Source organism: Xenopus laevis, chromosome 1S (genome assembly GCF_017654675.1).
Source record: "Xenopus laevis strain J_2021 chromosome 1S, Xenopus_laevis_v10.1, whole genome shotgun sequence".
NCBI classification, from domain to species: domain Eukaryota; kingdom Metazoa; phylum Chordata; class Amphibia; order Anura; family Pipidae; genus Xenopus; species Xenopus laevis.
Genome location: NC_054372.1, coordinates 20,608,230 through 20,624,615, shown reverse-complemented (window position 1 = coordinate 20,624,615; position 16,386 = coordinate 20,608,230). Strand labels below are relative to the sequence as shown.

Genomic DNA, 16,386 nt, shown 5'->3' with positions numbered 1-16,386 from the left:
GATAGAGGATCACTTGCAGATAGGGATGCATAGAGAAGAAATATAAAATATATAGGAAGGCTGGTATTTTGTTTCTGAGAAGATTGCAACCCCCTTTGGTGACATAAAAAGGTTTGTTGATGTGTGTTTTCTTCAGTAGAGTAGAATGGGATGTCCATATATATTACATTGCATGGTTTTCCTTAGAAATTCAAAAGAATGCCTTGAGAAGAGAGGCGATTTTACTCTCATGCCACTGCACACTGACCTGGGGGCTTTACGAGTTTGACGTCTTCCATATATCATCAATATAATCAAAGAACAGATAAAAGATTTACCATTCTACTTGGAAACCCAGCACAGTGCATTATTCAAGCTGTTCTCACCTACTGAATGGCTTTCCAAGCATCATTGAGGGCATCCATTGACTGTGCAAAAGCATTGGCAGATGTTTCATATTCTAAAACAGATATATGTTTATAGAAATTATTAAATAAGAAGAAAATGTGTAGTTATATATAACTATATAACTGTATATATATTGTGTTGTACAGAAGTTTGTTTCCATATAATATAATATACTTCTTATGAAAATTTTATTAGGAAAAAAAAACTATTTTGCAGGGTTATTCCTGAGAAGCCCATAATGCTTCCCTATGACTTCCATTGTGGTTCTCAACTATCGTTGAAATTGTAGTTAAATAACCAAAAGGCCAAAGGTTGGACATTGTTGATTTGACTAAGCAGGCAACACAGTATATTGGGATACACCTAAAGAATCATTATTGTAGTTATTGTAGATTATGTAGTGTCTACATTTATACACCACCATAAAAAACTACCCTCATCATAACCTTGGGACATTTTCTCTCTTTTTCTGATCACCATCCTATATTGATCTATCATCTTAATCATTAATGAGGAAGGCTTGACTAAAGCCTTCTTATGTGTTACTGGATCTCAAATGGAGTTCCCAGGTGGAATAGTAATGACTGCCCATGGGACTTGGACAATTTACATCACAGACACGCAGACATCTGCAGAAAGCTTCCTGGTTTTTTTTCCCCAACCCAAAAATATATGGATTTTTTCCTTAAGTAAAACTATGAATGGATGCTAAAAATCCAAAAGTGAGTGATACAGAGCTACTTGTTTATTATAGAGCACATTTCAATAGTGCAATCATAAATACTGCTACGGTTCTGCTCTGCAGAAATATGACCTACATAGTCCTGACTGTTTGTGTTATGCGATTTGTCTGACACCCATTACATTCTTGGTAATAGCAGCTGTTGGTTGCTGTGCACAGCGGGCTCCTTTGACAAAAGAAAATAGACAGCAATAAAAAAACATAGTCGACATTTCTGAGCAGAGTTTCACTGCCTATACTTTGTGCAAGTGTTACAGTGTCTGTCGTCTGCAGCCTGTAATGGCCACCTGTATTTCTATGTGTGTTAGTGCTAGGAGTTTTTGGAATTTCACTGTTTGTAAGGTAACAGTCCTACCTGGCAAGGCAAACTTCAGATAACATCATAATTAAGTTAAACAATCCTTAAAGTGGAAAGATCACCTTCCACTGAAACCTGACCTGAATGACATGCCATTTTAAAAATGTGAGCAGCTAAGCACCATAAGCAATTAGAAAATAAAATGATCAGTCATTTCATAATGTCCCGAACAATTTCCGCTGGTATTTTTGCACCCGTGTTAGGAGTAATGCGGCTTGATGACCTGAACTAAACATTTTAAAGTTAGGAATAAGAACTCAAATGAGTAACAGCCTTAAATATACATTGACGTCCCTGACCATTTCTTTCGTTTTACTGGATAAAAAATCCTATACTGAAATGTAATTTAGTGATATTTTATTTTTAAGCTACTGAAACTGAAAATGAATGAATTATATATGGAATTGGCTAATTTTAAATTGAAATATGTTGTTTGAATATGTATTGAGGGTACATATAGTAATATTTTGTAGAGCCACAATTTACAGCATTAACATCTTATGGTGTAGCATACCTCCCAACTGTCCCTTTTTCAGAGGGACAGTCCCTCTTTTGACAGCTCAACCTGCAGTCCCTCATTTGTACTGGAAAGTCCCTATTTTCTCTGAACTGAACAGCCCGAAAAAGAAACAAGTTTTCTCACTTACCGGGTAATTGGCTTTTCGCAAAGAGCACAGAACAGCTAACAGGTGCAAATAAGATACTTTGTTACAATTCTGAGACACAAAAACACAAAAAAACAGTTTAGATAAGGAGAAATATTTCCAATCTTCCATAACCTGCCAAATTTTGTAAAATGAACACGGTAATTAGGGGGTGTGGCCACAGAAAGGGCGTGGTCAAAAAAATTACTTTTGAATGGTAAAAATGTTTTTGTCCCTCCTTTTTACTTCCAAAATGTTGGGAGGTTGCAGGGTAGTCTGACGTTTGACACATCTAGTAACCCATATCGATCATATATTTGCTTTCAAACAGCTTGCTAGTAAATGCTGTCTGCTTATTGGTTTCTCTGGTTTGCTAGACAAGTACATACGTTAGACCAAAAAATCAGCAAGCGCTCCGTGGTCCACTCGTAGAGTAAAACGTTTGTTTATTTCAGCAAGTTAAAAACATCACAATCGTGAAGCGTTTCGAATCGAAGTCATACATAGTGACATAGTATCCACATTTCAGAAATGACATCATCAGCTAATTAGTGCCAATTAAAACCAAAAATTAGCTGATGATGTCATTTTTGAAATGTGGATTCAAATAGCTGTTTGATACAATGCACGTGATGTTTTTAACTTGCTGAAACAAACTTGAACGTTTTACTCTACGAGTGGACTACGGAGTGCTTGCCGGTTTTTTGGTCTTGAGTGCAAATCACCTACAATTACGGGTTCAGGACGACGCACCCAAGCCACTCTTCCACGTCGGTGAGTGTGGTTTTTTCCTAAACTTCTATGCTTGACTAAAGTGTGTGCGAGCCCAGAAGCGTGGGACCTTGCGTTTGTACACCCAGGTCATCATGGAAAAAGGGGAATACTTCCCACTCCCAAAACACCATACCTACAGAGAAGTATAGTGGTGGCAGCAGTGTGCTTTGGGGCTACTTTTCATCAGCAGGGACTGGGCTGATTAAGTAGAAGCAAGAATGGATGGTGAAAAATACTGCTAGAAAACTTGTTTCAGGCTGCTGAAAAAAAAGATCTGTGCAAAAGTTCATTTTTTAACAGGGCAACGACCCTGAACATGAGACAAAATCACATTTGATAAACAAATAGGTGAACATCCTATAGTGGCCCCACTAAAGTGCTGATCTCATTCCACCTGAGAATCTTTGGCATTGAAAGACTATGCAATCCCTGGAAACTCTCCAATATACATTTGATAACTACAATTTACAGAAAATCATGTTTTTCCGTAAAAAGACATTTTACTGAAACTATAATTATACTTGTTTTAATACCAGTAGCCTGGTGAGTTTGTCGACATAATTACTTAATAGTACTAATACTAATTCGGTTTTATTTTAAGGCACTTGCTCAGAAAGTAAATTTAAAATGCAATATTTATTTCCCTTTGAGCTAATCAATTAATATCATTATTTCCCAGTCTACAGTTTAGGTAAACAAAGTGTATAACTTCTGAAAATGAAACCTTACTAAGACGTAGCTTTATTCTGGTTGCAAGTCTTTAAAATTTTGGGGGACTATAGGGCGCAGGGTATTAAGAGCATAGTATCGCATTAGAATTCCTTCAATAAGTTCCACTCAAGCTCTAGAATGTGGACACTAGAAGCAGCAACAATTAAATCATTGATCCATAAGTGAAATGTAATACTTTGGCAATAATTGCATATATTGAGTGAGATTAACTGACATTAGCTATTGCTTAAAATCTATGCGGAATAATTCAAAAGCCACAGTGGTAACCGAAATTGCTCATTTGCCCACATATTTGACAGCTGCGTTGGTTATGCTTAAAATTATATATTTGTGCATTAGAAATGCTTTACCAAGTTAATGAAGTGAAGAAACAAAATAAAACACAATAGTTAGGTTGCTTAGCTGTTGGCCACCATATTAGGGGCAGATTTATTAAAGGTCGAATTACTTTTATTATCTTATTTAAGAAAAAATAATAAAATTTTGACCCGAAAACTCTAATCAAATTGAAATGAACTTCATTTGAGTTTTTCTCCGAAAAAAAAACTTGAATGTCAGGAAGGCTATTTACATCTTCAAAGGGGTCAACTGACCCCTGCCATTGACTTGTAAATAAATTGGCAGGTTTTAGGTGGCGAATATTCGAATTAGAACGGTCGAGGTGTGATAAATCTCGCATACGAATTTACATTCGAGTTGGTGCTTTTAAATTTTAATTTGTGAGTTTTGGCCCCAAAAAAATCAAAAACTTGAATTTGAATAAATCTGCCACTAAGTGTTATAAAAATAACTACGCTAACATACTGTGAATTTGTAAATTTCATTTACTGTTTTTTAAAACTATGTTGGTAGTGTAGTGGCATTCTTATGTACAGCATTCAATATTTAACTTTCCAATTGAAGGCTTCTAAGGATCCGCTAAACCCCCTTAACCAACCCACCCAAATTACTGTTGTTGTATAGCACAACCATCTCTTTCTTGCTGCTCAAAATCCAAATATTATATTGTCAGTTGCACTCTCTGGTCTATCTTAAATGAGTGTTTATTGCATGTCCACTGTTTGGTTCTGTTGATAGACTGCATACAGACAGGACCAAATCATTGACCCTAAATACTAGTTATATTTAGAATGTGAAAATGTAATTGCTTTATTCTGTGTAATGTGTGCGTATATGTCTTATTATGTAGAACGGTTGTGTGAGTATGATTGTAAAGCTCTGTTTATTGTGGCATTTTCTTTTATAAAATTTCAATGTACTTTTTCATATAGGATTAACTCCACCTACAACACCTCCTCACAAAGCCAACCAAGAGAACCCCTTCAGGACCTCTCCTAAGTTGAAATCTTGCAAATCTTCTGTGCCACCTGCTAAAAAATCACGCTACATTGAGTCTTCCAGTATCCAAGTTCTATATCCAGCTAAGAAAGGTCCAGAGCAATCAGAACTTTATGCACAGCTCAGTAAAGCGACTGTGGTAATTGGACAAGAGGAGAAAAAATCAAAGCGACCTAGTTTACGACTTTTTGGAGACCACGACTACTGTCAGTTTATGACTTCAAAATCTGAAAGACATATTAGTTTATCACAACAATTACAGGCCTCAAGACATCTTGAATGTAAGGATCCTTTGCCTGGCAAAGAACTGCAAGTCTGTTCAAACACTGACCAAGAGCAATGCCAGAAAGACAGCTTACCAGTCACAATGCCAAGTTCTCAGAACAGCCATAGGAAACCGCTCCAGGACCAGGAAATACGAGCCGAACTCAACAAGCACTTTGGGCACCCAACGCAGGCAGTCTACAACAATGAAACTAAAATCAGTGAACTGGTGGACAGTAAATACAGTGATGAACAGTTGTCAAGACTACCTTTGTTTCTAACTGCCGGGTTGGGAATAGATAGTTTGTTTGATGACAGCGAGGATGAAAATGATAAACTGTGCTATACTTGGGATGAAACACAGTCATATTCATTATTTGATGAATCACCGTCTTGCTCTACTTTTAATTCTCCAAGTAGATATTCAGTATCCCCACCAACATCCCTGTTTTCACAAAGGATATGCTCTAGATCAAGATCTAGGTCCTTTTCACAGTTCAGATCATCTTCTCGTTCTCCATATTCTCGTTCAAGATCCAGATCTCCATCAAGCAGATCATCATCAGGGTATGTTTTGGTTTTAAAGTTTCCGTGTGTGTGTGTGTATATCTGAATGTAATATATTTATGAGGCCTGACTTTAGGTACAGTAAATATAAATGGATATGGCTTGCCTGGATTCTTACCCATCTATGTGTTTCCAATTGTTTTGGAAACACATTAAAGGCTAAAGCCCTAGAAGTCCAAAGCAGTGGATCCCAACCTAAAGGGATGCTTGTTGCTCTAGATTGACTTTCGGGTCTAGATATTCATTGAGCAACAACAAAATGGCTAATGCACAAATGTAATTTATGATGTCTGTTATCTTGGTATGAGATTAGGACCTTGACCAAATGCTGAAGTGCGGTTGATCTCAAAAACTGCCTGAAAGCAAATGGGTTATAGTGTAGATGGTACCGGAGTAATATTACAATCCCATAAGCTGCAAGCAAAGGCTAGTAATAAGTAAGGACATCATTGTATCCATAAAAACCATGCTTATACCTTCAGTCTGAACTCTCTCCTCCCATTCCCATATATGTATTTCTTCACAGTTGTATATACTGAAGGCCAACTTCCCAATATAAGGTCAGTGATATTATAGTTAATCCTCAATGCAATTGCATTTGAAAGCAGTTTCCATCTGTCCCTTCTGTGCTACTGGTTCTGACTCTAGAAACAATGCAGTAGAAGCCAGCTCTCCGCCAGGCCTGTTTTTAATTCATACATATTGGAATGTTGCTAAGAGTTATATTTTCATATCGTCTGGACTTTGTTTCATTATTTAACAGTTATTGAGGGTAAGGAAACTGTCCTTTGTGGCATCTGAGAAGCCTATAAAACATAGTCATAAGACCCTGTGTCATCTAGTTATCTATTCTAACTTAGGAAATGTAGCCCATATGAGTAATTAACCATCATTCCAAGCAGATGCAGAGTGATTAGAAGAATGTACTAGCAATCAAATAATTTACATGTCCATGAAGATTGCATTAGGATAGAATGATTTAAACTTTGCAAAATCATAATGCATTTAGTTAAATGTGAAGGAAACAATGGTTTAATATCTACACAATGAATTATTGTGCATGCGAGAGGAAAATTGGTTGGATTGTGCACGGTTCGTTCAGAATGTAAAAGAGGGATATGTTTGCCGTAGAGCATGATTAGATTGTGTAATAGGACAAAGAGCTGGAGATAGAAGTCTCAGAAGGATACGAGCTGAAGTTCAGCTGGAGAAGCTCTTGGTTGAAAACAAGGATAAATTGATTAAAATACTGGAGGAGGTAAAGTTGTGAGGATGATTAGATTGTGTAGGAGGCACTTGCTGGATAGTTCAGGAGGTAATGACAGGGACATGAAGGATAGAATATTTGAAACCTACAAGAGAAACATTCCTTTTTTTTTTTTTTTTTTTTACGGTAAATTTTCAAAAAAGTGTTGCCTATATAAAGACCGTCCATTACCCATCAACAATTTTATCTAGAAGATGATACGGAATAGTTTCCTAATATAAGACTATTGAATAATGTGCATGTCCATGAAGACTGGATTCAGATACAATGATTTCAACATTGCAAGATCATGATACTAGCTGAAATTCAGCTGGACAAAAGCAGGGTAAAAGGGTTAATGAAAGATAATGGTATTATAAGCAGCTGTAAAATATATAATTTTAAATAGTTCTTAGTTGACCTACATAACATGTCTAATCACTTATTCCCATAAAGTGGAATATAAGGAGATTATATACTATTAACTGGGGACCCCCCAAAAAAATCTCTGTTGGGGCATTGGTCAGAAAACACAGAAACAAGGTGTGATTTGGTCTCCCTGATCTGTACAAGGTTGCTTCAATACCAGAAAACAAGTTTTAAAAATATATTCATGTTTGTGGTAACTGCAATATTTTTGTACAATACAATGAAAAAATGTATTCAAATGATAAATGGAAGAAGGGAATATCCATGACAGGTCCCTGTATGGCATGAACTGCTATCATTATAAGTGACATTTGGTTAAAGGTTCAATAACACCAAATAAGTGAAAACACTTGATTCTATCTTAAAAAAAACTCCATTTTCTTGGCATCAAAGTACATAGAGAGCCATTTGAGCCCTGCTTATCTCGTATTTAGTACTAGAACAATTGTATTCTAAATAACTTTGCTGCTTTAAAGAGTGGAAGACATTCAGGTCCAAGACCCCTACAAGCTGCAGTGTGGCATCCTCTGCTGCTACGTAAGAATTTTTACATAGACACAGTATTAGAGCTGAAGAAGAGTATATGAATGCATATCAATTACAGAGTCAGGTGACCCATGACACATAGTATGTGCAAAACATCTGGAAACAAGTGCAAAGAGTGAAGGCAGGGTCCAAATTGACTCATGTTGACCTTACCCTTTATACCTTATGAATAACTCAAAGTTGATCAGTGATTTTGGGTGGGGCATCTGAAAACCGTCTGCAGTTACAAGAGAGGAAGGACACATTACAATCAAATGCAATTATTGGCTGTAGTAGCCCTTTATAATTTCCACTATATACCATGGTGTTTTATCAACTCCTTTCTCCATGCTTTGTATTTTAATATGGTCTTTCTCCTTGCTTAAAGGTCTTGCTGCTACTCTGAGACTGATCATTGCAGAGAAAAAAGTTCTCCAATGTATGCACGGTCAAGGTCACCGCGTGGTCGTAGGCCCAGGTATGGAACGCTTCATTGGCACCCTCTTTCATTTATGATCATTTACAGTGGTTACATTTTTAGTCTCCGCTTTTAGCGTGTGGTTCATTTGCGTATCCATTTTATAGATATGACAGCTATGAGGAATACCAACATGAACGGCTGAAGAGGGAGGAGTACCGCAAGGAGTATAAAAAGCGTGAATCCGAGAGAGCAAAACAAAGAGAGAGACAAAGGCAAAAAGCCATTGTAAGTTATCCCTTAGCAGAAATATCCTTCCTTTTGACATCAAATAACCTTATATTTAATGCCTTCCCATGGCATTTATTTATAGGTATTATAGTGCTACTAACTCTGTGACATAAGTCACACTCACTATGGGTCTTCAGGTTTTTTGTTGTTCGCAGTACCCCCCGTGGTTTCCTTTTATAGAGGTATATTATTTCATATATTACATAATGCAAACTGCATCACCATCTGGAAGGTCGTAGGTTGTCCACCTTTACTATATAAATGCTTATATTTAGTTATTTAAATTGCTGTAACAAAAAATATATATATAGGTATAAAAATACACATTTCTGTGGTTAAACCCCTTGGGTGGACTGAATAATCCATCATACACATGTAAGGCCACCTATTTAACAGAGGTTCAAGGCTTCAGAGGGTGGCACATTACATCTGGAGGGTTTTCCTGAATAACAGTTGAAGGACAGTGCTATAAAGCAGCCTCATAGTATGGATTTTCCCACGTTGCTTAGTATTAATGGGGAAGGGATCATAATTCACCAGCAGTCAGAAGAAATAAATCATTGCCTCACTGCTTCTTCTCTAGTAGCTGGAAATTCATATAAACAGCACAGAAACATCAAGTAAAATGCACATTAGGAGAATTGTTGTAGAGTAATAGAAGCAGGCACAATAACATTCAACCACATTCTGAATATAAAAACAGAATCATCGGGAACAATCTGTAATATCCATTAACATTCAAACACAGGAAGCCAGGGTTGGGTTATAGGAAAGGGGACGCTAACATACCTTCTGAATCAAACCATAAACCACAACTTCTGAATTAAACCATAACCATTGCTATTCCAAATCCAGTTAATGTTGTTCTGTGTTTCTGGCTATTAATATAATAATCTTTGGCAAACTTGCTGTTTATACATCGTACTTTCCATGCAATATTCATTGATCCCAACTGATATCTATGGGTAGTTGTAGGTTCTTGAGATGGGCACATTTTTATACTGTATCATCAGAACGTGCAACTTATTATTATCCAACTATTCGTCCTGCACAATTGGCCAGTGTATGGCCATCTTGTCTGCCTTACCAGTGCAAAGTTTTTGCTATTATACATTGGAGAATTCTGGCTGTCTCCCTATCTGTTGTACTGTGAGATCATCAAATGTGGCCTACATTGACAGGGGAGGATTAGGGTTTACATGTGCAATTTCCGCATATGCAAGCATTTCTAAACACTGGGGAAAGCTATGCAACAGGAATAATAAACAATATATACTTCTGAACAGACAAACATTCAAAAAATATCCAGCAAGTTTTAGTGTGCTTTTAAAGTTCCATAGAAACCATTTTTAAAACCATTTTCATTTACTGTAGCGTGCAGTTCCATCAGCAGCAGTAATACAAGAGGGACTGTGATCCATATTTAATTACCTTATATATTTCATTCTTCCTCAATATACCTGACTAATGCACGTCTGAGAAATGGTGTCATTATTTAGGCTTTAGTGTGGCCCAGGGAAAATTCACATTAAGCAAACTATAATATAAAAGATACAGTGGTCTTTAAAACCGAATGCTCTGTAATATATTGGAAAAATCGGCAAAAACATATAATTAGGCTATAGAGTACCTACAGTCATTTGAAAAAGTTTGGAAACCCCTCTCAGCCGGCATAATAATTTACTCCACTTTTTCCCATGAAATGGGGTGTTTTCTGAACAAACATTTTTAGCGAAGCAGTATTCAGTTGTATGAAATCAAATGTGAAAAACTGGCTGTGCAAAAATGTGGGTATCCTTGTAATTTTGCGAATTTGAATGCATGCAACTGCTCAATACTGATTACTGGCAACATCAAATTGGTTGGATTAGCTTGTTAAGCCTTGAACTTTATAGGCAGGTGTGTCCAATCATGAGAAAAGGTACAATATTTACAGTAAGGTGGCCAATTGCAAGTTGTGCTTCTGTTTAACTCTCCTCTGAAGAGTGACAGCATGGGATCTTCAAAGCAACTCTGAAAAGATCTAAAAACAAAGATTGTTCAGTATCATGGTTTAGGGGAAGGCTAAAATATAGCTATCTCAGAGGTTTAAACTGTCAGTTTCAACTGTAAGGAATATAATCCGGAAATGGAAGGCCACAGGCACAACTGCTGTAAAACCCAGGTCTGGCAGGCCAAGAAAAATACAGGAGTGGCATAAGCGGAGGATTGTGAGAATGGTTACAGACAACCCAAAGATCACCTCAAAAGACCTGCACGAACATCTTGCTGCAGATGGAGTATCTATACATCGTTCTACAATTCAGCGCAATTTGCACAAAGAACATCTGTATGGCAGGGTGATGAGAAAGAAGCCCTTTCTGCACTCACGCCACAAACAGAGTAACTTGTTGTATGCAAAATCTCATTTAGACAAGCCACAGTCATTTTGGAACAAAGTGCTTTGGACTGATGAGACATAAATTTTTATTTAGAGTTATTTGGTCATAACAAAAAGTGCTTTGCATGGCGGAAGAAGAACACCACATTCCAAGAAAAACACCCGCTACCTACTGTCGAATTTGGTGGAGGTTCCATCATGCTGTGGGGCTAGTTCAGGGACTGGGGTCGGATGAATTCAACCCAATATCAACAAAGAATTCAGGATAATGATCAGTCACAAAGTTGAAGTTACGCAGGGGTTGGATATTCCAACAAGACAATGACCTTAAACACACTTTTAAATCAACAAAGGCATTTATGCAGAGGGAGAAGTACAAGATTCTGGAATGGCCATCACAGTCCCCCGACTTGAATATCATTGAAAATCTACGGGATGATTTGAAGAAGGCTGTCCATGCTCGGCAGCAATCAAATTTAACTGGTGAGATTTTGTATGGACAAATGCTAAAAAATGCCGCCTTCCAGAATCCAGACACTCATCAAAGGCTATAGGAGGCGCCTAGAGGCTGTTACATTTGCAGAAGGAGGTTCAACTAAATATTGATGTAATGTCTCTGTTGGGGTGCCCACATTATGCACCTGTCTAATTTTGTTATAATGCATATTGCATATTTTCTGTTAATCCAATAAACTTTATGTCACCGTTGAAATACTACTGTTTCGATAAGGCATTTTATATATTAAAAGAAAGTTGCTACTTTGAAAGCTCAGCCAATGATAAACAAAACTCCAAAGAATTAAGAGAGGTTCCCAAACTTTTTCATATGACTGTATACTATCTGACAACCTGCTCTTCATTTATAATCTGTCATCTGTCCACCTAACTACCTCCCTATCCATATGTCTTTCAGTTTGCAACATCTATCTGTTGGTCTCTCTTTTTCTTTGCCTCTCTTTTCCACCAACATCTATAGCATTCAGTTCCCTTTGTTATATATTCTCCTCCTCTCATCCCATATAATAATATAATAAGTCACTGTCTGTTACTTTTATTACATTAAAATACTCTGTGTGGTTTTGTTGTGTAGGAAGAACATAGAGTGATTTTCGTGGGTAAAATGAGATCTAGCATGAGCCGCACGGAGCTGCGAGCACGGTTTGAGGTTTTTGGAGAAATTGAGGAATGCACAGTAAATCTGCGGGACGATGGGTAAGAAACTTCAGTGATTGCTGTTTCTGATGAGACTTCCAAGTCAGGAAGAGAAAGCATTGCAGCAAGATTGTGGGTGTAGGAGTTTATACTGAAGGAAGTGACAGATGACACATTGAGTTCAAAGTCTTATTTATTTTCTTTCATTCTTATTTATTAGTCTTGCTAGTTGAGATCACTTCCCTCAGAAATAAGTATTTAGCTCCATGACAGGACAATCACACTGATAAATGAATGCAGTAGCTGTGTTATACGAGCCGCTATGGTACCAATCTGCTCCTGTTAAGAGGAAGGGTTTCTCCCGAGCTTTGAGGAATGTTATTTAACATGTACAGACACCAGAGCTCACAATGTTTATTGTGACGTTTGTTACAGCAATTGTTACGGATTCATCACCTATCGCTACACCTGTGACGCTTTTGCTGCTCTTGAAAATGGATACACGCTGCGCAGGTCAAATGAGCCAGACTTTGAGGTTTGCTTTTGTGAAAGAAAGCAGGTGTGCAAGTCCAACTATGCAGACTTAGGTAAGGGCATTATCATTATATTTTTATTATATAGCAAGATTGAACTGTGTACAAAACCATTTAATCATTTCTGTCCCTGTTCATCTTACTGTCTAATTTCCTCCCGTACACCAGTCCATTAATATCCAATATCTAACTAGTATGTGTAGATATCACAACAGTATGTTCAGAAATGGGTGCTGGAGCACCCAATAAAAAAAACACACACATAGAGATCACACACATCACATTGGCTGTGATCATTTGGACTAAGTTGTGCAGTTGCCATTTTGAGCACACATATTGTGCATTTGCCAAAGTGAGGTTGCCCTTATAGTTGGAAGCTCCACACCCAAGAGGTCCTTAATCCACTAGTGCTCTACATGATTTATAGGCAACCAGCAGAACTTCAAGCACACCAACAGCCTTAAAATGTGAGAGTTGTTGTTCAGCGACATTTAGAGAGCCGTGTTGGCTCACACTTGATAGGTATTAAGCAGGGGATGCACAATGGGATAGAGAATGTGTAGAATAGCGCTGCATTAGCTGGAGTGTAAATAGATTGTTAGAACAGTCACTGTTGCTCCATGATTAACTTATCTAAAGAAATTAGCCCACATTATACTTAACATCCAAAGGATGACTTCCTTTTACATATTCATGTGTTTTCAATACAAATTGCTTATTGGCAAATGCATATCTTTTATTTCTTGAGTGACATCCATTTGTTCCTATTGGCATATCATGGAAGTCCATTTGATTGAAAGCTCTTCTGTTGTAAATTAACACCTCTATTATCCCTTATCTATTTACTGATACTTGAAAGCTCCCTTGGGAAATTATGTATAAATGGGATTATTTACTTCAATCCAGTTGGTATCATTAAAAACAGGGAAAGGGGTGGATGGGCGAGTAGGCAACAACCTGCTGTGTTTTCAAAGTTGCTCTAGTGCAGCCAAAACATTTTTATAACTGCTTCTAGAAAAGTACCCTTCATACCTTTTTCTTTTCTCTTATAAATGTAAATGTGATCAAGATCACAAATGAATTGGTCCACCACCTTCTGTGATGTGGGGCCCCAGGTGATCATTGAAGGTGTTGTCAGAAATGATGTCTCAAAACCTTGATGTCCAAGTTTTGCCATATGCAAGGATATCAATCCAGAAGGGAGCCATCTATGTCTACATATTTGTGGTCACTGCTATGAGTTGGGTATCCATTTCTTTGGAGAAAAATTATTGAAGCCTCATGATGACCAAAACTGATGACCAAACAGCTGACAAATGGTACAATGCAAGCAAAGTTTTAGCAATTCCTTAAAAAACAAATCTTTATACAACAATGGCACTTGGTCAACATGAAGGGAGATCATACTGTAACCTAGGGGCACACCACATTATGCTTTACCATTAGATGGATCTTCATTGTTATTTACACACTTTGGGGCAGATTTATCAAGGGTCGAATTTCATAGTTACATAGTTAAATCGGGTTGAAAAAAGACAAAGTCCATCAAGTCCAACCCCTCCAAATGAAAACCCAGCATCCATACACACACCCCTCCCTACTTTCATATAAATTCTATATACCATACCTATATTAACTATAGAGTTTCGTATCACAATACTAAAAACCCTTGAATTCGACCCTTGAAGTAAAATCCTTCGAAAACGAATTCGAAAGATTTACCGCAAATACTTCAATCGAATAAAATCGAACGAACGAACAATAAAATCGTTCGAATCAAACAATTCGAACGATTTTAAGCGATCGATCGAAGGATTTTTATTCGACCACAAAAACTTACAAAAGTGCAGGGGAAGGACCCCATAGGCTAACATTGAACCTCAATAGGTTTAAAGTGGCGAAGTATGTAGTCGAAGTATTTTTTAAAGAGACAGTACTTCGACTATCGAATGGTCAAACAATTATTACTTTGAATCTTTTCGAATCATTCGATTCGATCGAATTTGACCGATTCGATGGTCGAAGTAACTAAAAAATACTTTGGAATTCAAATTTTTTCAATTTTAATTATTCCCTCGAGCTTAGTAAATCTGCCCCTTTATGTAATTTACTCAAGTGAAGGATCTTCTTTGCAGATTAATTTTCAGAAACATTGATTATCTCATATCTGTAAATAGTAGGTAAATAGTTCATCACAAGCAAGTGTAAAGCCATTTTGCCTCAACCTTGTGGTCAGATTTCCTAAATGTCTGTTATCGGTTTCAGATTCAAATTCAGATGACTTTGATCCTGCTTCCACCAAAAGCAAGTACGACTCCATGGATTTTGACAGTTTGCTCAAGGAGGCGCAGAGAAGCCTGCGTAGGTAACGAGCAACGCCGCTAAGCCTGATTAGGAATATGGAGAATACCTCAAGGACATTGCGTCCTTCAATAACAGACTCTTAAAATTTAAACCTAGGAATTTCTCCTACTTTACACTCTGTATTACAATGGTTTACATGAACAAAGCTGCTGAAGACTGAAGAGGCAAAGTAATTATCAAACAAAACGCACAGGCCAACATGGGTGTCAGAAGTGTGTTGCTGGATTGTGCCAGCAATGACTGATGAATGGTAAGACCACCTGCCCTCCATCGGGGAACACTCGATAAGCTCTACAGTGAAGGCAAAATATTTATTATTCTTAGGTTCACAACTACTGATGCCATGGTGCGCCCCATCCTTCCTCTCATTTCTTTCATTTCAAGAAAGCAAAACTCCTAATGAGAAAAAAACTGTTCAGTACAGACAATGCCTTAGTGACTTTATTTTTTTTCTATTGGGAACCTGATGAGGAAACCATGGAAATATTTTTTCTTTTCTAGCAGCCACAAGACTATTACTGCTTCTCTGTCCTTAGACTCCCATGACACCCATGCAATTGTCTACAGTGTCGACCTCCTACATCAAAAGCCTTGTCACGTGGTCAATTTCACAGCTTGTTCAGCATTATTTTTTCTGATGAGTGGATGTGGTGTTACATAATAAATACATCGGAGGCAAGCCCAAGTAGTTTGTAAGCTACGTTGTAAACTTGTAGTAAAAGTATTTACAGATATGAACCTTCTTCCCTGCCAGAGACGTCGGGCGATGCCAAACATTGCCCACTCCACTGGCAAGAAACAGGTTTGATGGAGTATTTTTATGTTCTTGTACATAAAGTATGACAATGTCTTTTATTTGTTACAGCTATGCACTGTAAATGCAGCCTTCTTTTAAATACTGAATACTTTTTTCTTAATCGAGACTATTCAATTGTAATTATATAAGGTGAAACAACTATTGTATACTAATCTATTTAGGAAGCTGAATTTATGCTTATATAATTGATTGTAAAACAAAAAGTGTGAGTGGGTTTTTTTTTCTGTTTTCATTTTTTTTTTATTTTAATTCGGGTGCACAGATAATATCTTAAGTACACTCATCCCATACTTTGGTGAGCTTCCTTTTTATGTGTTTGTGACAGATTATACTGACCTTTTAAATGTTTAAGTGTCACACTGGAAGTCAACGTGTTTCATGCTTTAGTTTTGTTTTATTGCATTGTCCTCCAATACGGCACTGAA

General features: G+C 37.2%; 1 protein-coding gene across 2 annotated transcripts in view; it reads left to right on the top strand.

The window, feature by feature from the left end:
- The window catches only part of ppargc1a.S (PPARG coactivator 1 alpha S homeolog), a 67,094-nt gene extending 51,197 nt beyond the window's left edge, over positions 1 to 15,897 (top strand). For both annotated transcript variants that reach the window (XM_018243070.2, XM_018243071.2), the window contains 6 exons: positions 4,909 to 5,806; positions 8,395 to 8,484; positions 8,592 to 8,712; positions 12,186 to 12,307; positions 12,683 to 12,834; positions 15,046 to 15,897. In XM_018243070.2, the coding sequence (XP_018098559.1) occupies positions 4,909 to 5,806; positions 8,395 to 8,484; positions 8,592 to 8,712; positions 12,186 to 12,307; positions 12,683 to 12,834; positions 15,046 to 15,149 (1,487 nt within the window). In that variant the 3' untranslated portion in view covers positions 15,150 to 15,897. The remainder of the gene's footprint in view (positions 1 to 4,908; positions 5,807 to 8,394; positions 8,485 to 8,591; positions 8,713 to 12,185; positions 12,308 to 12,682; positions 12,835 to 15,045) is intronic.
- Positions 15,898 to 16,386: the final 489 nt, after the last annotated feature.